The sequence below is a fragment of the Alexandromys fortis genome, unplaced genomic scaffold, assembly GCF_014885135.2.
Source record: "Alexandromys fortis isolate MF-2015 unplaced genomic scaffold, M_Fortis_MF-2015_v1.1 scaffold_221, whole genome shotgun sequence".
Taxonomy (NCBI): Eukaryota; Metazoa; Chordata; class Mammalia; order Rodentia; family Cricetidae; genus Alexandromys; species Alexandromys fortis.
In genome coordinates, this window is record NW_026068096.1 from 857088 (window position 1) to 876131 (window position 19044).

The 19044-nt window shown below is 56.2% G+C and overlaps 3 protein-coding genes across 4 annotated transcripts in view; all 3 read left to right on the top strand.

Annotated features, from left to right (window-relative positions):
• The first annotated feature begins 3104 nt into the window (after window positions 1-3104).
• Lmnb2 (lamin B2) lies at window positions 3105-17705 on the top strand. Of its 2 annotated transcripts, XM_050123386.1 has the most exons (12): window positions 3105-3524; window positions 9889-10025; window positions 10937-11093; window positions 11201-11326; window positions 13713-13883; window positions 13957-14082; window positions 14234-14454; window positions 14627-14906; window positions 14984-15091; window positions 15716-15835; window positions 15960-16070; window positions 16264-17705. In XM_050123386.1, exons 1-12 carry the CDS (start codon window positions 3273-3275, stop codon window positions 16303-16305), a joined length of 1851 nt encoding a protein of 616 aa, XP_049979343.1. In that variant the 5' UTR covers window positions 3105-3272; the 3' UTR covers window positions 16306-17705. The 2 variants fall into 2 exon arrangements, with proteins under 2 accessions (XP_049979343.1, XP_049979344.1); XM_050123387.1 differs by lacking the exons at window positions 3105-3524; window positions 9889-10025; window positions 10937-11093; window positions 11201-11326 and adding an exon at window positions 11898-12841.
• Lsm7 (LSM7 homolog, U6 small nuclear RNA and mRNA degradation associated) overlaps window positions 11867-19044 on the top strand; it is a 61416-nt gene continuing 54238 nt past the window's right edge. Inside the window, exon 1 of the mRNA XM_050123395.1 lies at window positions 11867-11886. Coding sequence (XP_049979352.1) covers window positions 11882-11886 — 5 coding nt within the window. The 5' untranslated portion in view covers window positions 11867-11881. The remainder of the gene's footprint in view (window positions 11887-19044) is intronic.
• On the top strand, window positions 18104-19017 carry Timm13 (translocase of inner mitochondrial membrane 13). The gene is made up of 3 exons (XM_050123396.1): window positions 18104-18299; window positions 18374-18442; window positions 18669-19017. The coding sequence occupies exons 1-3, from the start codon at window positions 18180-18182 to the stop codon at window positions 18765-18767; spliced, it is 288 nt and encodes a 95-aa protein (XP_049979353.1). The 5' UTR covers window positions 18104-18179; the 3' UTR covers window positions 18768-19017.

Here is a 19044-nt window from a genome sequence, read left to right on the forward strand (position 1 = left end):
TGAATTCAATCCCAGGATCTGAACAGTGGAAGGCAAAGACAGAGAGGCCCCCTCTGTCTTCCAACCCTCACTGTTACATGGTTACAACACCTATGCATATTAAAATAATTTCAGATGTAACAAAAATGTAGTTTAAGGGGCTGGAGAGATGGCTCAGCGGTTAAGAGCACTGACTGCTCTTCCAAAGGTCCTGAGTTAAATTCCCAGCAACCACAGGCAGAATATTGTATACATAATAAATTAAAAAAATATTTTTAAAGATTTATTTATTTGTTTATTTATTTATTTGCCTGTTTGTTTATTTATTTATTTATTTATTTATTTATTTATTATGTATACAGCATTCTCAGTACTCTGCCTGCATGTATGCCTGCAGGCCAGAAGAGGGTACCAGGACTCAATACAGATGGTTGTGAGATGGTTGCTGGGAATAGAACTCCCCAAATTCTGGGAGTGAGCTTGGCACAGCTCCAGAATTGAAATTCCTAAATAGGCCTCCCTCAAATACAGAATTCAGTACCCAGCCCCCCCCCCCCCCAGTCCAGAAAAGACAGTTTACACTCCAGATTCCTGAATCTAGGATCTGGAAATACAGAATTCCACAATTTGGAACCCAAACTCAGGACCCAAATCTTCCTGAAATCCAGGCTCCGAATTTCACCTTCTCCAGAGATCCAAGCTCCGGAATTTCGAATACAGCCCAAAGGACTAGAAGCCAGCGACGTCCTTTGGAATGCAATTTATTTATTTTTATTATTATTTAAAACTGGCGCCAAAATCCAGCCTAGGCGGGGACAGTGGCGCCAGGGTATGGAGGGTAGAGGGATGGGCACTGAGCAGTGAGTGGGTTGAGGGTCTAGAGGTCCGGATTTCCTGTTCACAGCCCTGTACCCCCAAAGCAGACAGCAAGCAACCACTTTGTAGCGCCCCAGGCACAAAGGGCAAGGATAGCCTCAAGCTCAGTCTTATGCTGTTGGGGGGGTATTTTCCAGGCCAGTCCTTGATTATCATGGGTCTCAGTTTTCGCTCCTGGAACCGAGGGTCCTCTACTCCCCATCCTCTGTTTGGAGAGCCGGTGGGATGGGTAAGCCAGCAGGTCCGGGCAGTGAGGGGACACCTCGGCTGCAGCTGTCACTGCAGCTGTCACCGCCCCATCCGCTCAGCGCCAAAATTTGAAAATCGCAGGACCGCTTCCAAAGTGCACGTGGGAGGAGAGGGTCCCGCCCCATCCAAGGCACCGCGGGGTTTTCTGGGACTTAGAGTCCAGAAGTGCAGGGGTGGGGTGACCCAAGAACCCCGCCCCGTGCTGAGAGAAGAGGGCAGGAAGTCAACCGCAAGCCTTGGCTTTGCAGAGTACAGCATGCCAACAAGTAGGGGAAACACACTTAGGAGGGAACACTAGCAACAAGCCCCAAAGCTCAGAGACAGCAAGGGCCGAAAGGGGTGAGCGCGCAGTTAAGAAACGGAAACGGCCACTTTGTGGACAGAAAAGGAAAAGTTTATTCCAAACTGTTTCTTGGGCTGTCACCCAAAGGAAGCAGAGAGGCGCGACAGGGGGAATAGATCTGGAGGATTACAAAGAGAAGGGGTACCTGGAGAGGAGATGGGCCAGTGAGCTCGTGGAGGAGATGAGGGTGCTTGGAAACGTGAGTGGAGCCTGGGAGAGTCTAGAGGCCATTGTGGACTTTGATGTGTTGATAGGCTCCACGGGTGGGTATTAACTGGAGAGCCACATGTCCCTTCCTGCCAGAGACAAGGAAAATGGGAACAGGCTTCAGAAGTTCCTAGAGATGTTGGCTTTTCGTCTAACTGCCAGAAATCCCCCTACAGCTCAGGGTGAGCTGGGCCTAGACTCAATTTCGAGTCAATGGGCCTGTCCTTTTATTGGAGCGGGGAGCTGGGTTGCCATTCCCTTTGGGTCTGAGACGAGGACATGAATGCAGGCCAGTGGGAATCAGATAGGAAAAGAAAATGTTTTGCCCTCCAGGAGATAAAACCTAGAGCCCATTGCTCTGTTTTTGCTTTGCTTTTTCTCTTTTCTTTCCTTTCCTTTCCTTCCTTCCCTTTCTTTCTTTCTTTCTTTCTTTCTTTCCTTTCTTCCTTTTTTTCTTTTTGAGAAAGGGTTTCTCTGTAGCTTTGGAGTCTCTCACTAGAACTTGCTCTGTAGACCAGGCTGGCCTGGAACTCACAGAGATCCGCCTGCCTCTCCCTCCTGAGTGCTGGGATTAAAGGGGTGAGCCACCACCACCCAGAGGGCCTACTGCTCTTTAGGTAAACTCTCATCTACATTGGGGCATTCTAGGAGAGGCTTTACCCTGACCACGACCACTCCCCCAACCCATTTTTTTTAATGTTTTATCTATTTATTTTTATGTGGATTGATGTTTTGTATGTGTGAAGGTGTTGGATTTTCAGGAGGGAGTTGTGAGCTGCCACGTGGGTGCTGGGAATTGAACCCAGGACCTCTTGGAAGAGCAACCTGTGCCCTTAACTCCTGAACCCCTCCAGTTCCTCCCCTAGTTACATTTTGCAAATTAGTAGTTTTAATTGTAAGAAAACGAAAAACAGTAGCAGGTCCTTTGACACTAAGTAGCTCTTAGGCTAGGCGAACTCAGGGCTAGTTCTTCCCGTCCTGACTTAGGGGTCTGGCTGCAGCTGAGCCTGCTAGAGGTGCACAGAAACGCCCTCCAGGGGACATTAGGACTGTTTGGAGAAGAGCTGTACCAACTGAGTCACATTCATAGCCTTGCTATGCTGTCTTCAATCCTCCTGTCTCAACCTTCCCAGTGCTGGGAAGACAGTGGATATTTGCTTCGAAATGGTTCTTTCAAGTTTTTAAAAATCCCATTTCTTTGTGTTTCTGTACGTGTGGAGGTCGGGGGACAACTTGTGTGAGTCAGTTTTCTTCTATGTAGACCGAGGGATTGAACTTTGATCATAGACTTGGCAGCATGTTCCTAACTTCTGAGACATTTCGCCCGCCCTTGCTGTCTTTTTGTTTGATTACTTTGCATTTATTTAATTTACCATTTATTTCTGTGTGTGCGTGTTACATGCGCTCATGTGGAAGTCATAACTCTGAACCCATCCCCTACAAGGAACTGAATCCGGAGGCGAGGCGGCCGGACCCTGGAAACTACATCTCCTGGCATGCCTCGCACGCTGCCTCATGGACTACCTTTCCCAACGTGCTCCGTGCCCGGGAGAAGACTACAAGACCCGGCGAACCACGCGCGGAGGGCAGCGGCGCCATCTTCCGCGGCGCGGATTGAATGAGCGCGCCGCACCGGGGCAGCCGAGGGGATCCGCGCGCCGCCGCCTCCGCCATGGCGTCCCTGCCGCCCCGCGCAGGGCCCGCCACTCCGCTTTCGCCCGCGCGCCTGTCTCGGCTGCAGGAGAAGGAGGAGCTGCGCGAGCTCAACGACCGCCTGGCGCACTACATTGACCGCGTCCGCTCTCTCGAGCTGGAGAACGATCGGCTGCTGCTACGGATCTCCGAGAAGGAGGAGGTGACCACGCGCGAGGTACGTGGGTCGGCACCGGGGACGCGGGGAGCCGACAGACGGATTCCCGGTGACAGGTGCAATAAGCTGAGCCCTGCCCAATGAGGACCCTGCGGCAAGGTGCATACCGCTGAGCCCTGCCCACCGGGGACCCCAGGGACTGGTGCATAGGGCTGAGCCCTGCCCACCGGGGACCCCAGGGACTGGTGCATAGGGCTGAGCCCTGCCCACTGGGGACCCCAGTGACGGACGCGTAGGGCTGAGCCCCGCCCACCGGAGACCTGAGGGCCAGGGCCAGATATCTGAGTCTTGACCAGTGCAGATCCCCTGGGGCAGGTGCAGACAGCCAAGCTTAGCCCACCAGAGGACCCCAGGGACAGGTGCATAGGGCCTGTCCATCAGGAGACCCGCCAAGCTCCGCCCACCGGGAGTGGGGATGGAGTCGCCTCTCTCGCAGGTGCAAACAACTAAGCCCCACCCACCAAGGGACCTCCCAGGAACTGGTGCAGACCGCTAAGCCCCGCCCACTAGGAAATCAGCAACAAGTGCAAACTGCATAGCCATGCCCACTGGGGTGGGGGAGTGGGGTATCGGGGTTGAGGTGGGTGTGGGGTGCAGATGGGTTCAAGTCCCTCTCAACTGAGGGACATTAGGGACTGGTGACAGACAGGTGTAAACAAAGTTAGTCCCCGCCCCCTGAAGCTCCATCCACCCTGGGACTATGGGGGGACAGGTGCTGATGGAGTTAATCCATCCCCTCTCCCCGGGCACCCCGAAGGACAAGTGTAGACTGAGCTAAGACTCCCAATAAGGGGTCAAGAGATTTAGGGGAATGCTCCGCAGGTGGCCTCAAGGATCTTGGGACCCCTTCATAGTACATGAAGTCAGGAAAGCCCCGCCCACCCAGGATCTTAGGTTTAAAGGACGCTGGCTGATTCCTAGGACTCCGCAGATATATATGCAGAGACTGAACAAGTCCCCCCGAATTAGGGGCTCATGAGACCCTTGGGGACCCTAAGTCAGTGCTGACTGGAGGGGCTGTCCTGGGGGCCTTTGGGAGAATCCCTTAGGGACAAACTCCAACTACTGAAGAGTTCACAGGTCTCGGGGACCCCCAGTAAGGGATTAGCTGCAGATTGTTCTGGGAACCTCTGATGAACAACTCCACTTTAGGCTAGGCTAGCCTTAATTGGAGTGTGAGATTCGGGGCCCCCGGAGGAGGGGTGCAGACTAAGTGAAGTCTTTCATCCAAGAGATCCTGGGAGGGAGTTTTGATGAGGGACCCTGAAAAAGAAGTGTCGGTCAGGGGTCATCCTTCAGAGGAATTCAGACTTTTGGGGACCCACTGGGTAAGGGCACATTAGGTGCAGTTCTGGGAGACCCTGAGGAGTGCATGTTGGGGGGCTGTCTGGGGGACCTTTAGGTTCTAGAGTTTGAATGAGTGATGGAGCTGTTGCTCGGGGTCACCACTGGGCAGGGTTAGGGGCTGGGCAGGATCCACCCACTGCAGGGTTCAAGGATATCTTGGGGTGCCCCTGATGAAAGGTCCAGCAATGAATGGCACAGAGTGAGCCACTCAGAGTTGCTAGGGTATTTGAAGGCACTACAAGGGGAAGTATGGGAACCAGTGGCTGAGGGTCATGATGGGAGGACCAGGCTTGCCTCAGCAGTGAAATGTCTCCCACCTACAGGGATGGGGGGAAGGATATGGGGATGGTCTCTTGTCCTTGTGTAGGGTAGGAAACTCAAGTCCACTAAGAGGGGGTGAGGGGTCTTGTTGGGGTGTCTTTCAGGCAAATCATGGATGGGTCCCAGGTGGTCAGGGATATAACTGGGGTAGGACAGGAACCGCTGTGTCCCTCCAAAGTCTGGGGTGAGGGTCTGAGAAGACATTCTCATGTCTTAGGAGTTAACTGGATGCCCAGAACGGGGGTGCTTGGGCTGGTGTACTGTTTGCCAGGTAGGCTCCAGATGTGGGGGCATGTTGTATAAAATCTACTAGGTATTGGGGACCCTGGAAGCCCCCAGAACTTCACTCGCTCAAGGGACAGGAGGATGTGTCGTCAGGACCCCTGGTGGGTGCTTGGACCTGGGGATAGGACCCTAGCCTCAGAATAAGAACTTCTAGTAGTCAGGGTGGAGCTCCACCTAGAATCCCCAGTGAGGGGCTGTGGGCGTGGTCAGGGTGGATCCCGCCTAGAGGTTTTGTCATCTATGCAGTGGAACAGCAGCATGGTCACCCTTAAGAGTGTCACCTGCCTGGACAGCACTCAGCATTCTAGGATTGGGATGGTTGATCGGTGCGTGCGTGCGTGCGTGTGTGTGTGTGTGTGTGTGTGTAGACCAGAGGTCAATTTTGGGTGTCTCCTTCAGTCATTCTTTTTTGTTTTTGAATATCTACTTATTTTAGTTCTTTGAAACAGGATTTCTCTTTGTAGCCCAGGCTGTCCTGGAACTCACAGAGATCTGCCTGCCTCTGCCTCCTGAGAGACAGTATGCCTGGCTTCTTCCTGATTTTGTTTTGTTTTTATTTTTATTTATTTATTTATTTATTTATTAAGGATTTCTGTCTCTTCCCCACTGCCGCCTCCCATTTCCCTCCCCCTCCCCCAATCAAGTCCCCCTCCCTCATCAGCCCAAAGAGTTGTTTTGTTTTTAAACACAGCTCAGTGACCTAGAGCTGGCTGATTCAGCCTTGCCGGCTATCTCGGCTAGCCATCCTGCTTCTGGCATTGCATTGCTGAGATTAGAAGCGTGTGCCACCACATCCAATTTTTTTTTTAAAGATTTATTTATTTATGTATACAGCATTCAGCCTCCATGTATGCATGCCAGAAGAGGGCGCCAGATCTCATTACAGGTGGTTGTGAGCCACCATGTGGGAATTGAACTCAGGTCCTCTGGAAGAGCAACCAGTGCTCTTAACCACTGAGCCATCTCTCCAGCCCCCACATCCGATTTTTTTATGTTGGTGCTGGGGATCGGAATGCTGGTCCTCAGACTTGTGTGGCAGACGCTACTCACTGAGCCATCTCCCCGGCTCTGGCTGTTTGTCCCACAGACATCTGGAGCTCCCAGGATCTGCAAGCATGTGCGGTGCCCCCTAGTAGATGCCACCTGTCCACACATGCCACTTCAGTTCCTCGGTTTTGCAAACATGGTCGGAACACAGGGCTGATTTTGGACTTAAGTGTGAGCCAGCGTGGTAGCAGCAAGTGTCAGGCACACTGCCCTTCTGGAAGCCAGCCTGCCTAGTTTCACCATGTCGTGTAGCCTGAGGACAGCTGGCTGGGTGGCCGGGCGACAGGGAGTCGGGGAGGAGTGGTTACAAAGGACGCCACCCAGGCAGCGCAGGCCCACCTGTCAGGGTTGTCTTCCGGGCAGCTTGGCAAGGGCAGGGACAGCTGCAGTTGGAGACACCACTGGCATTTAGTGGGCGTGCCCGGCAGGGCAGGCGCAGAGATGGGGGATGGCGGGCATGCGAGGAAGGCTTTTGAAGGTGCCACTGAGGGCTGGTAGCTGCTGCCTGCTGGGCACGAGGTGGCCTTGGCCTTCCTGCCCCACTTAGGCCACGCAGGCTAACTGGGGTCACGTGTGGCGACATTGGTGCCTGTGGAGCCGTGGACAGTGCGGTGGTGGGGGTGGGTGGGGGACACTGAGCTGGCTGTCCAGGGAGGTGGTGCTTGGAGAAAGGTTGAAAATGGAGGGGACGCAGGGAGGCTGCACCGTGGCCTCTGGAGGCTGGGGTATAAAGTTCCCCACAAGGAAACTCAACCTCACTAACTTCCTGCCCGGTGTCCTGTTGCTGGGCTAGTGTGTCTTGGGGACAGGGAGCCCTGGAGGGGCCAAGCTCTCCCATCAAGGGCACCAAGGCGATCGCAGATATGTGTCGGAGTCCGTGGCTGGGCACCGCAGTGTCTTCCTGCTCTCCAGGCACATGGCCTCCAGATGAGCAGGGGTGGGAGGCACCCACCTGAGATGACACCACACACACAGTTGAGCACACATAGTTGACCGTGTGCCCGTGAAGCTTTGTTGAGAATGCTGTCAGGTTAGGCCGCACACCCCAGCCCTGTTCAGACACTTCCAGATCTAGAAACTGCCTTCAATCCCAGCAGTCACAGGAGGTAGAGGTAGGCAGAGCTCTGTGAGTTCCCGGACAGCTGGGGCTGCACAGAGAAACTTTGTCTCAAAAAAAACACAAATGCAGAAGCCACTTAGATAGGTAGTAGGCTCAGCAAGGGTTGCAGGCCTAGAGGAGACCAGGCTGGGCCACCATGGGGTCCAAGTGGAACAAGGCATGGAGCAGGCCCGTGTTGCATGCTTTCGTCCGATTCCCCAGTGTCCTTCCTGCCCAAGAGCCCATCCAGGAGCCGGCAGGATTTCAGCTGGCACACAGGCATCTGGGTGTGAACTAATCCTCCTGCCTCAGCCCCTGAAGCAAGCATCACTGTCACTTCACCCCACCCATTTCTCCTTTGACATGTGTGGCAGCCCAGTGGTCACCTCTGGTGCTAGCTTCATGGAGCTGTTGTATTCTGCTCCCCTGGGAGCCTAGCGAGTGCGCACCTTGTAAGGAGTGACCTGGCAGTAGGCGGGTTTAGGACCGCGCGCACGTGCATGCGTGTGTGTGTGTGTGTGTGTGTGTGTGTGCATGTCTTTGTGTGCGCACATGAGTGTGTGTGTGAGCATGTATGTCTGTGTGTGTGTGTGCGCGCACGCGCGCGTGTGTTGTCTATAACACCTCTGCACCTGCATCCGTTGTAGAAAATGCTGGAGTGCACACTTGTGAAGATGGAAGATTTATCTGGGCTGGAAGTCTTGGCTTTGGCCTGAGGTTGATTTGGGATGTTGGGGTGCAGAAGGGTCACGTCTCAAGCTATCTCCTTCAAGGGCACTCCTCACACTAGGCCCTGCCTATCCATTCTGGGGTGAGGGGAGGTGGCAAGCACAGCCCAGAAGAGAGGGTGCATTTTATTACCCCCACACCCTCCTCACCCCGGCCCGAGTGGCAGACTTTACCCAATGTTCAGAGTCCAGGGCAGGGGCCGCCATAGGATCACACGCACAACACGTGCGTCCCATTGTGCTCTGTGCCCTGAGTCCCACCTCCACTCGGCCATCTCTGGATCACTTTGGACATTTCCTGTCTGTCTGGGTCCCCCAACTGTCACGTCAGGGTTGGTAAAAGTCCAGCTAAAGGGCGACTGGTAGCTTGTGCTATCCTTTGCCTGAGTGCTGGGGACGCTGGGCTGCCCCCTAGTGTCGGGGCTGGTGGCACTGTGCACGTTGTACGGATTTCCATGGGAAGTGTGGTGCTGGGTCAGGCCATGACCCTAGCTGCCTTGGGAGGCCCTGTGATGCTGGGGTCATGGGAGGTCCCTCCTGACCTGCTTGTCCCTCTGACATCTTCAGGTGTAAAGAGCTGCCTCCCTGCCATCTGTCCTCACATGTCGTTAAACACATTAAGCTCATAGGACAATAGGAGGGAGAAGGGCCAGGGAGAAATCCGACTCTTGAGATCCCCTGGTGTGTCCTGGGCAGCTCTGGGTGGCATGTGGGCAGCAGGTGGCAACCGTCTTCACAGCAGGGTCAGTGGAGAGGCCAAAGCACATGTGCACCAAAGAGCCCTTACTAGGGATGTGGGCGGGTGACCCCTGCAGATGGGTGAGGGGTGACTCCTGTGGATGTGGGGGAGTGACCCCTGCGGGTGGGTGAGGGGTGACTCCTGTGGATGTGGGGGAGTGACCCCTGCGGGTGGGTGAGGGGGGTGACCCCTGTGGACGTGGGGCAGTGACCCCTGCGGATGGGTGAGGGGGGTGACCCCTGTGGATGTGTGTGTGGACAGCTGGAGGGCCTTCGTCTCCCAGCCTTTGTCCTCATGGTGCTGATGGATAGAAGGCAGATTCAGGGGCTCCAAAATTGCCATAATAGGGACAGGAGTGTGACCCTGCAGAGTCCCAGGGAGGCCCCTGTGACCACATGTGAAATGATCAATACTAAAGAGGCCACGGCTGTGGCACTGGGCACCTGTCATCTCAGAACTGGGCCATTAGGACAACGAGAACACTTTCAACCAGGAGTTCTAGCCTGGGTCATGGGGTTCCACGTGCCTGCTGACCCTAGTGAGGCAGGGTTGTCCCGTAACAGAATCCTCTGGCCCCGAGCCGATGGTGCCCAGTGGGCTAGCTGGCTTTGGCTAGATGTTCCCATCCAGGCTCAAGGGTCCGTGGCCTGTCCTTGCCATCCCGATAGGCTAAGCTATGGAGAAGGGAAGATGACTCCTTCCGGAAAGAGCCCGGACTCCTCTGAATATGTAAGACGATGACATGGGGTGGACAAGGGCAGTTCTGTCTCCACTGTCACCCCTGCCCTGTCTCTCCAGGTGAGTGGCATCAAGGCCCTGTATGAGTCGGAGCTGGCTGACGCCCGGCGTGTGCTGGATGAGACAGCCCGGGAGCGTGCGCGGCTGCAGATCGAGATGGGGAAGCTGCAGGCTGAACTGGACGAGGCCAGGAAGAGGTGGGTGTTTGACACGGGGGCCCGGCTTGGTGGCTGAAGTGCTTGTCCTACAAGAGTAGGATGCGTCTGGATCCTCACAACCCACCGGCAATGCCAGCACTGGGGATGGGTGAACCTGCCTCCACCAAGAATGTGGGGAGCGACTGAGGAAGGACCCCATGCACATGCATGAAAACATGAGAACACACATCAGAGGACACTAGAAAGGTCAATGGTCATGCCTCGGGTACACAGGTCCAGTAGACCTGGCCCACAGCAGCCAGGGATGGGATGACTGTGGGGTCAAAATGGAGCCCCATGTCCGCCAGCCTGGAGCTGCTGCAGATGGCCTGGCACGGGCACACGCGTTTTCAGACTGGGCGCCTCAGGACAGGTGAAACCCCTCTGAGGCTCTTGAGCCTTCACAGACATGCTGCTCAGGAACAGCTGGCTCAAGCCTCTCTGCTCTCCTTAGCCTGTGTGATTGTCCCCTGGGGTCCCAAGTGTGTCCCTCACCAGAAGCCCTCCTCTTCCCTGTGCCCGGCAGCCCCTGGCACTCCACTCCAGGGACTGGAGGTTCACCCAGGATGGTGGCGCAAGGATGAATTGCAGCCAGTGTTCTATGGCTGAGCGGCTTCGGGGTGCTGCATTTCTGTAGGCAGCTAGGCAAGGTGTGGGCACCTTCAGCCCGGACAAACACGGCTGATGTAGCCCACTATGTATGGCCAGTACTTCGGTAGGGTTAGGTTTGGTTTGAGTTTGCTAGTTTTGTTGTTTTTGAGACAAGGTCACACTCTGTAGACCAGGATGGTCTCAAACTTGAAGCCATCCTCCTGCCTCAGCCTCCCAGTCCGCCTGTAGTAACTGACAGGGACCGTGGTGATGTTACACTTGGCCTCCCTGGAGCTTCTGACCGCTCACCCTCCTTTCAGTGCCAAGAAGCGGGAAGGTGAACTCACGGTGGCCCAGGGCCGCGTGAAGGACCTGGAGTCCCTGTTCCACCGGAGCGAGGCAGAGCTGGCCTCAGCCCTCAGTGACAAACATGGGCTGGAGACCGATGTAGCTGAGCTCCGAGCACAGCTGGCGAAGGTGGGTCTGGCGATGCTGATGTCCTGCTTCCCGGTTGACATGGAGAAGCCCAGGCGGCAGCCGAGCCAGGTGGCCGTCCCCTCAGCTCACTGCCCCGTGTCTCCCAGGCAGAGGATGGTCACGCCGTGGCCAAGAAGCAGCTGGAGAAGGAGACACTGATGCGTGTGGACCTGGAGAACCGCTGCCAAAGCCTGCAGGAGGAGCTGGGCTTCAGCAAGAGCGTGTTTGAGGAGGTGAGCATGCGTCAGCTGGACAGACACCCTCCCCAGCTCCTGGAAACCACCCCATTCCACAGGGCTACCTCTTGGCGTCTGTTCCAGTGCTTCCTGTCCCCTGCAGCTTCTTACGGATTCCCTCTCTTGGGTTTTATTTGGTCGTTTTTGTGTTTCTTCATTTCCTCTGGGGTGGGAGGACTCATGTAGCCAGAATAACGCAGGCCTTCAGATTTGGAGCAGCCACCTTCACCTGAGGGGCCATCTTGCCAGCCTTGGGTCTCTCTTGACATTGGTCACTAGATTTCCAGGCCGTCTGAGTCATCGAGAATCTCATATCAAAAATGTGAAGCTTACTACAGAGAAACCCTGTCTCGAAAAACCAAAAAAAAAAAAAAAAAAAAAAAAAAGTGAAACTTAGTTGGGTACAGTATCGCATGTCTTTAGTCCCAGCATGAGGGCAGAGGGCAGAGGCATGCAGGTCTACTGGTCTACACGGGGACAGCCGGGGCTCTTGAAAGACTAAACAAACAAACAGACAAACAGACCAAATCCAGCTTAAACTGGGTTAGCAAGATGGCTCAGTGGTTAAAGGCGTGTGCTGCCAAGACTCACAACCTCAGATGAACCCCCAGAAACCACATAGTAGAAGAAAACTGATCCCACAAATTGTCCTCTGATCTCCACAGCCGTATCCTGGCACAATAACACCCCCACAAATACACACTCATAAAAATCAATGTCAAAAGAACCTTAACTTAGCCTGTCTACTTAAGGTCACCATCCCAGGTCTGAGGAACAGGAAGTGACCTTGATTTATGGAGACCTCATTCAGCCAACGTTGGGGTCTCCCCCTAACCCTCTAGCACTCTGGGGTGCTGAGCGTGGCTGGAGTGACCAAGCCTAGATGCAGCTCTGCCCCACAGGCCCCCAGGGACCCAGCCATCACACTGCCCATTGTGTCATCCCAGCCCAGGACAGTGGCCCCGGCCCTGCCTGACAGGAGACCTGCCTGTGGAGGTGTGGGGTCACAGGCAGTTCTAGCCAGGGCCAACCAGAGGGGCCACTGCCCTGCCATCCCCGGAGGCCATGTGAGCTTCAGTGTAGAGCCCTACGAGGGGAGCCATGAGGGACCCTGACCTCAGGAAGGAACCCACGAAGAGACCTGTGCAGGACTTGAGCCTGTGGGAGAACTGATTCTGGGGAGAGTCCTGTTTGAGACTGTAAACCATGAGGGGAGCTGGAGAGGGACCTCCGAGGGTGTTCACAGACCAAGGCCCTGTGACGGGACCCAGAAGGCAGACCCAGCCTGCAGATGGCCCTAAGAGGAACTGCTTGATGGCAGCCAGGCCTTTGAAGGAGACTGTGGAGGATTGTGGGAGGGAGCTCAGCCCAAAACCACTGAGGGGGTGCGTGAGGCAGAGCCTGAGGGGGCTTGCGAGGACCCCTGGGAAGACACTCTCAGAAGGAGCCCTAGGGCCTCCCAGGACTTGGAAGAGACACCTCCAGGTCCCTGCGAGAAGGCAGATGAGGGGTGCACAGCCAGGAGCCGCCTCTCAAGCAGCCGTTCGGGGCACCAAGAAGGTATGTGTTCTGTCCTGAGAAGCTTGTGGGAGTCTGCTTCATCCTAGATCCCTGTGCTAGAGTCGGTTTTGTAGGGAAACTAAGATCCAGCCAGGTGGTGGTGGTCACACCTTTAATCCCAGTCACTGGGAGGCAGAGGCAGGCGGATCTCCAGGATAGCCAGGGCCCTGTCTCAAAAAAATAAATAACAAGAAACAAAGCAGAGCTCCATCCGAGTTGATCCCCCCCTCCCACATTAGCCGTCTTCCTGTGGTTGCTGCTGTCATGGCCATGCCTCCCCACTGTCCTGCTGTCTGGGGCTGCTCTGCTCCCAGCTGGATCTGGAACTCCAGGCACCAGGGTAGGCTCTGTCAGTGGCTACCTTAGATGTCTTGTTATCGTTTGGAGGTAGGGTCTCACCATGTAGCTCTGGTTAGTCTGAAACTTAGCGTGTAGACCAGGGCCTGGAACTCGTGAAGGTCTGCCTGCCTCTGCCTCCCGAGTGCTGGGATTAAAGGTGTGCTCCCTCACCACCCAGCTCCTGGCATTCTTTAAAAATTTTTAAGATAGGCTCTGCCTATGACTATGAGCCCAGGCTGGCATTGAGGTTGCAGCCATCTCTTGTCTTTGGCTCGCGAGTGCTGGGATCTCGCGACCTTTCATGCCCGGTTCTCTCAGCACGACCCGTTTCATCCGGGTTCCCCATGCTGTAGACTGTATCAGAGCCTCGCTCCTGTTCGTGCCCGTATACTCTTCCAGTGTGTTCACGGCCCAGGCTGTTGTCCACAAGCATGGGGCATCCACACGCTTGATCATTAGTGAGTCATTGCCTTCCTGCTCATAGGAGGTGCGGGAGACCCGGCGGAGGCATGAGAGGCGCTTGGTGGAGGTGGACAGCAGCCGGCAGCAGGAGTACGACTTCAAGATGGCGCAGGCCCTGGAGGAGCTGCGCAGCCAGCATGATGAGCAAGTGCGGCTGTATCGGCTAGAGCTGGAGCAGACCTACCAGGCCAAGGTGCAGCCATGGAGGAGAGGGAAGGGGAGCCCGAGTCTCTGCCACCTGTGCTCATACTCCCCAACTTCTCCAGCTGGACAATGCCAAGCTGAGCTCGGACCAGAATGACAAGGCGGCCAGTGCTGCCCGTGAGGAGCTCAAGGAAGCCCGCATGCGCATGGAATCCCTCAGCTACCAGCTCTCAGGCCTCCAAAAGAAGGTGATGGAACCTAGCCCTTCCCGCCAAGGCCTCTGCCAGGCTCTGTGACTCCAAGACTCTAATCCTCCCCCATCCTGCCCATCCCACCCTTCTGGTCCCTCACATCTGAGGCTGCAGAGGCCACACTGTGACCCTGCCACACCCTCCCCAGGCCAGCGCTGCAGAGGACAGGATCCGCGAGCTGGAGGAGGCCATGGCTGGGGAGCGCGACAAGTTCCGGAAGATGCTGGACGCCAAGGAGCAGGAGATGACGGAGGTGCGCAACGCCATGCAGCAGCAGCTGGCTGAGTACCAGGAGCTGCTGGACATCAAGCTGGCCCTGGACATGGAGATCAGCGCCTACCGCAAGCTACTAGAGGGGGAGGAGGAGAGGTGTGTGGGGCCAGGGGCCTGGAGATGAGGGAGGGCCCAGGAGAGTGGGTGGAGTTCCTGAAAACTGTGGGCAGGTCTGGGTGTCTGGTGGTCAAGGCCTGGAAGTGGGCGGGGCTCCTCAGGCCAGGCCATGCCTTGCCTCCTGGCTACTCTCACACTTCCCTCCCTGCAGACTGAAGCTGTCCCCTAGCCCGTCTTCCCGGGTCACCATCTCTCAGGCCACCTCAAGCAGCAGCAGCGGGGTTGGCATGTCCGTGGGGCGGGGCCGGGGCAAGCGCCGACGGCTGGAAACTGAGGACACCCAGGGTTCACGCAGCAGTGCTTCGGGCTCAGGCATGGGCGTGGGCAGTGGCTCCCGCGTGGCACAGCAGGCCCCAGTCACAGGTGTTGTGAGCATTGACGAGGTGGACCTGGAGGGCAGGTTCGTGCGACTCAAGAACTCCTCGGACAAAGTGAGTGAGGGGCTGGGTGGCTAGGGCCCATGCTCCCATCCCGGAGCTGGGGGATCAAGAACATGTCTGGGTTTCAGGACCAGTCTTTAGGGAACTGGAGGATCAAGAGACAGGTCCTGGAGGGTGAGGACATCGCCTACAAGTTCACGCCCAAGTATGTCTTGCGGGCCGGCCAGACAGTCACGGTAGGTGCCAGGGAATTTGGGGCTTGGGTGGTTCCCAACACTGAGTCCCAAGGTGGGAGGCATTGTGTGGATTCCCTGTTCTGAGACCAGCCCGGTGGCCACTAGCTGCCATGTATGACTGCCACACCCCTCAGGGTACCTTACTGTCCAAATGGTATCCTGTGTCTGAGGCCTGGCAGTTCAGTTCAGGGTGGAACATCTGGGCCCCAAGGTACTTGAGATTGCAGTATGGCTCTGCAGCCGAGTGTCTGGGCCACTGTGAACCTGTCTGTCTGTCCACGTCCTGGGCCACTGTGAACCTGTCTCTCTGTCCATGTCCTGGGCCACTGTAACCTGTCTCTGTCCACGTCCTGGGTCACTGTGAACCTGTCTCTCTGTCCACGTCCTGGGCCACTGTGAACCTGTCTCTCTGTCCACGTCCTGGGCCACTGTGAACCTGTCTCTCTGTCCATGTCCTGGGCCACTGTAACCTGTCTCTGTCCACGTCCTGGGCCACTGTGAACCTGTCTGTCCATGTCCTGGGGCCATCCTGCAGGGACAAACCCACTGAAGGGCTTCATTGTGGACAGCCATTGGCTGGCCCAGGCCCTGAGGTGTCTGACAAGGGCCATCTTGGGTCCTCAGGTGTGGGCAGCTGGCTCAGGGGTCACTCACAGTCCCCCATCAACCCTTGTGTGGAAAAGCCAGAGCAGCTGGGGTTCTGGGGAGAGCTTCCGCACTGTGCTGGTCAACGCAGATGGAGAGGTACGAACATGGTGGGGTGAGCTCGGTCCCAGTGTCTCCTTTCCCTCATGGCAGCTGTGACTGAGCTGAAGCCTGGGGTGGCCCTTAGCGGGGGTATCCAGCACATGGCAACCCTTCTGTATAGGAGGTGGCTGTGCAGGCCGTGAAGCAGGCATCTGTTCCGGTGAGCGAGAATGGGGAGGAGGAGGAGGAAGAGGAGGCGGAATTCGGGGAGGAGGACCTTTTCCACCAGCAGGTAAGGCATGCGGCATCACACCTAGTGGGGCTTCAGGTCCGGGTCCCACAGTCCTGCCTCAGACAGCCAGGACACCCTCTCCTCAGCTGGGGGAGAGGAGACTCCAGCCGAGTCTGTGCTGGGGACAAAGCGTGTGGGGACCTGGCTGCTTGCTTGGGAACAGGCTGCCTAACTCCAGCCCTCATCTTTGCAGGGGGACCCGAGGACTACCTCGAGGGGTTGCCGGCTGATGTGAGACCTGCCCCATGGTCACCAAGGTCCCCACAAAAGTCCCTGAAATTATTTTTTATAGTCAGCTCTCATAGTCCTTGGTCCATTTCTAGATGACTGTTGAGTGGCCGTGAGAATGTGGGGGGCTCTCCCTGCAGGCTTCACCCCTCCTGTGTCACCTGGTTGATATAGAGGCCTGGGTCAGAAGTCTGCAGGCTGAGGGCCTTGGGCCTGTGGCCGATGCGGGAGGGTCAGGAGCCTGTTGAGGGTGGACCTTGTGATGCTGCAGTGATTCACTAGTTGAGTTTTCTTTGAAGCTTTTTAAATCAAATCAAATCAAATCAAATCAAATCAGGTTGCAGAGGGCTGTGGTGATCGCCAGCAGCCTATCAGGATGTGGTAGCTCTTCAGACACAGGGCAGTCCCTCTACTCCTGGGGTTGGTCAGAGGGGCTCCAGCTCTGCCCTGAGCCAGCCTCAGGGCATCAGGTCCCTTCTAAAGGTGAGGACCAAGAAGGAGGAAATCCACACAGGATTGCCACTCCAGTGGACCAAAGGGGACATTATGGATGCCCGGCCAGTGTCTACTCACACGGGTGTGGCCAAACCAGCTGTGTTCATAGTCCCACGTGTATACACACTGCATGGCCTCTCTGTGCCCCCCACCCTGCTGGCTTGGCCTGGACGCTTGCTGTGGTAGAACATAGTTCCACAAGCTCCTGGTGCCAGCTGTCACCTGTCACCTTCACCTCCCCATCACAGACACATGGTATTTTTTTAACGGATATTTATTTTTTTACATTAGTAATGCAGCTCACCAGGACGCTGCTCTGGGGGTTTTCAGGCCCAAGGCTGCCAGGAATGGAGATCACTGACGTTCAGCTTCCTTGACTGAGCCGGGAGTGGGGGGGGGGGGAGCTGTCTGTGGGCACAGCAGGTGGTAGTAGTAGTTCAGGCCCAGACTCCCCAAGGCAAGATCTCTAGGCCACGGGATGCCACTACTGCCCCCAGCCCTCAGAAGATAGCTCCGTTTTCTTTGTGACACGTGTGGGATCCTGGACTGTGTGTCTAGTTGGTTTCAGGAGTGTGAGCAGGCTGCGGTCTCCACACAGCTGCACCTGCCCAGGTGCCCTCTGCTGCACCCAGCTGGAGCTGTCTTCCAGTTTGCAAGCTGGGCTGGAGTAACCCTCAACTCCACAGGGGTCCTGTTTTGGCGCCAGCAGGCGAGGCGGTTACAGGGGTGGCACTGCAGCTGGGGAGCAGCCTGCACTACGCACATCGCTCAGCTTTACAGGTTCTGTTTCTTTTCTAAGATGCATGCCAAACATGTGTTTCGCCTTTTTCTTCCCCCTCCTATCATTTGTAATATCCATTTTACGACTGGAAACTTTTGTACACTCAAATAAAAATTTTGATTTTAACCACAGCCTCTGAGTTGATTTTTCTGGCCCCCACAGCGCCGAGCGCCTGCGAGGATTTCATGTAATAGTGCGGGTGCTTGGACGACACGTGCACATGCGCGGCGGTGACTTGATAAAGTCATTTTGCGCCTGCAAGAAAATATACAACATTTTGGGAGTTGTAGTCTAGGTTTCATTATCCGTGATAACCCAATGGACACGCTGGGTTTTTCCTAGGGACGGCACGCAAAGTCTTGTGGGAACTGTAGTTTGAACTTTACCACAGCACCGCGGACGATCGCTTGTCGGGGCGCGCTCGGAATTGTGGGAGATGTAGTTTGGTTCGTTTCCATGGTGACTCGGACCACAGTTTCCTATGGGACTGGTAACGTCGCGCGCAGCCTTATGGGAACCGACGCGGCCTCCGTTTCCCGTGGTGCCCCGGCTTCCGGCACCTGCGGGTCGGCGCGCGCTGCCGCGGCCCGGTTGACTGCGCAGCCATGGAGAGCGGCTTCGGTTCGGACTTCGGCGGCTCGGGCAGCGGGAAGCTGGACCCAGGGGTCATCATGGAGCAGGTGAAAGTGCAGATCGCCGTGGCCAACGCGCAGGAACTGCTGCAGGTGCGGGGCGCGCCGGGATTGGTGATGGGGTCCCCCCGGGTGGGTCCCCGCTGAGGCCTCGCGTGTGTCCACAGAGGATGACGGACAAATGTTTCCGGAAGTGCATCGGGAAGCCCGGGGGCTCCTTGGATAACTCGGAGCAGGTGAGACTCTCCGGGAACGGCGGGATGGTGAGGGGCGCGGGGTCACGAACTGCAGGGAGTGTGGGACTTGGCGCGTGCGCAACCCGGAGCCGCAGCCTGACTAGGAGTTCTGCGCGTGCGCAGGAGTGAGGACAAAGGCTTCTGCACATGTGTAATTGTAGTTCTAGTGGGTGATTAATTCTGGGTCATGTGACCCTACCTCAAGCTGGAGTCTCCTCCACTGCAGAAATGCATCGCCATGTGCATGGACCGCTACATGGACGCCTGGAACACCGTGTCCCGCGCCTACAACTCTAGACTGCAGCGGGAACGAGCCAACATGTGACCGGCACCTGTTCCTCGGGACACCGTGTGCTTGCCCACGGTCGGAACTCTTTCCCTACCCGCAAGGGCAGCTTGTGTCCGGTGACCCCAAGTTGTCAGCATGGAGGGCTCGGAGATCGAGGCCTCTCCTGGGCTGCGCTGCCCAGCTCGGTCTCAGAAGAGAGAGAGGACCAGTTTGAGCGCGGGGATCTGGCTGCCCCCACCTGAGCTGTGCTGAGAGCAGGCCAATAAATGGTTGCTGGGGCAGAGAAGCTGGCGTGTCCTTCTGCTGCCTCAGG

Bases quoted from the DNA above. Each gene is read 5' to 3' on its own strand.
- Lmnb2 (XM_050123386.1), top strand. From the start codon at position 3,273: ATGAGCGCGCCGCACCGGGGCAGCCGAGGGGATCCGCGCGCCGCCGCC. The intron at 14,907-14,983 runs GTGAGTGAGGGG...TCTGGGTTTCAG, and splicing joins TCAAGAACTCCTCGGACAAA to GACCAGTCTTTAGGGAACTG. The intron at 15,092-15,715 runs GTAGGTGCCAGG...TTGGGTCCTCAG, and splicing joins GGGCCGGCCAGACAGTCACG to GTGTGGGCAGCTGGCTCAGG.
- Timm13 (XM_050123396.1), top strand. From the start codon at position 18,180: ATGGAGAGCGGCTTCGGTTCGGACTTCGGCGGCTCGGGCAGCGGGAAG. The intron at 18,300-18,373 runs GTGCGGGGCGCG...GTGTGTCCACAG, and splicing joins ACGCGCAGGAACTGCTGCAG to AGGATGACGGACAAATGTTT. The intron at 18,443-18,668 runs GTGAGACTCTCC...CCTCCACTGCAG, and splicing joins CCTTGGATAACTCGGAGCAG to AAATGCATCGCCATGTGCAT.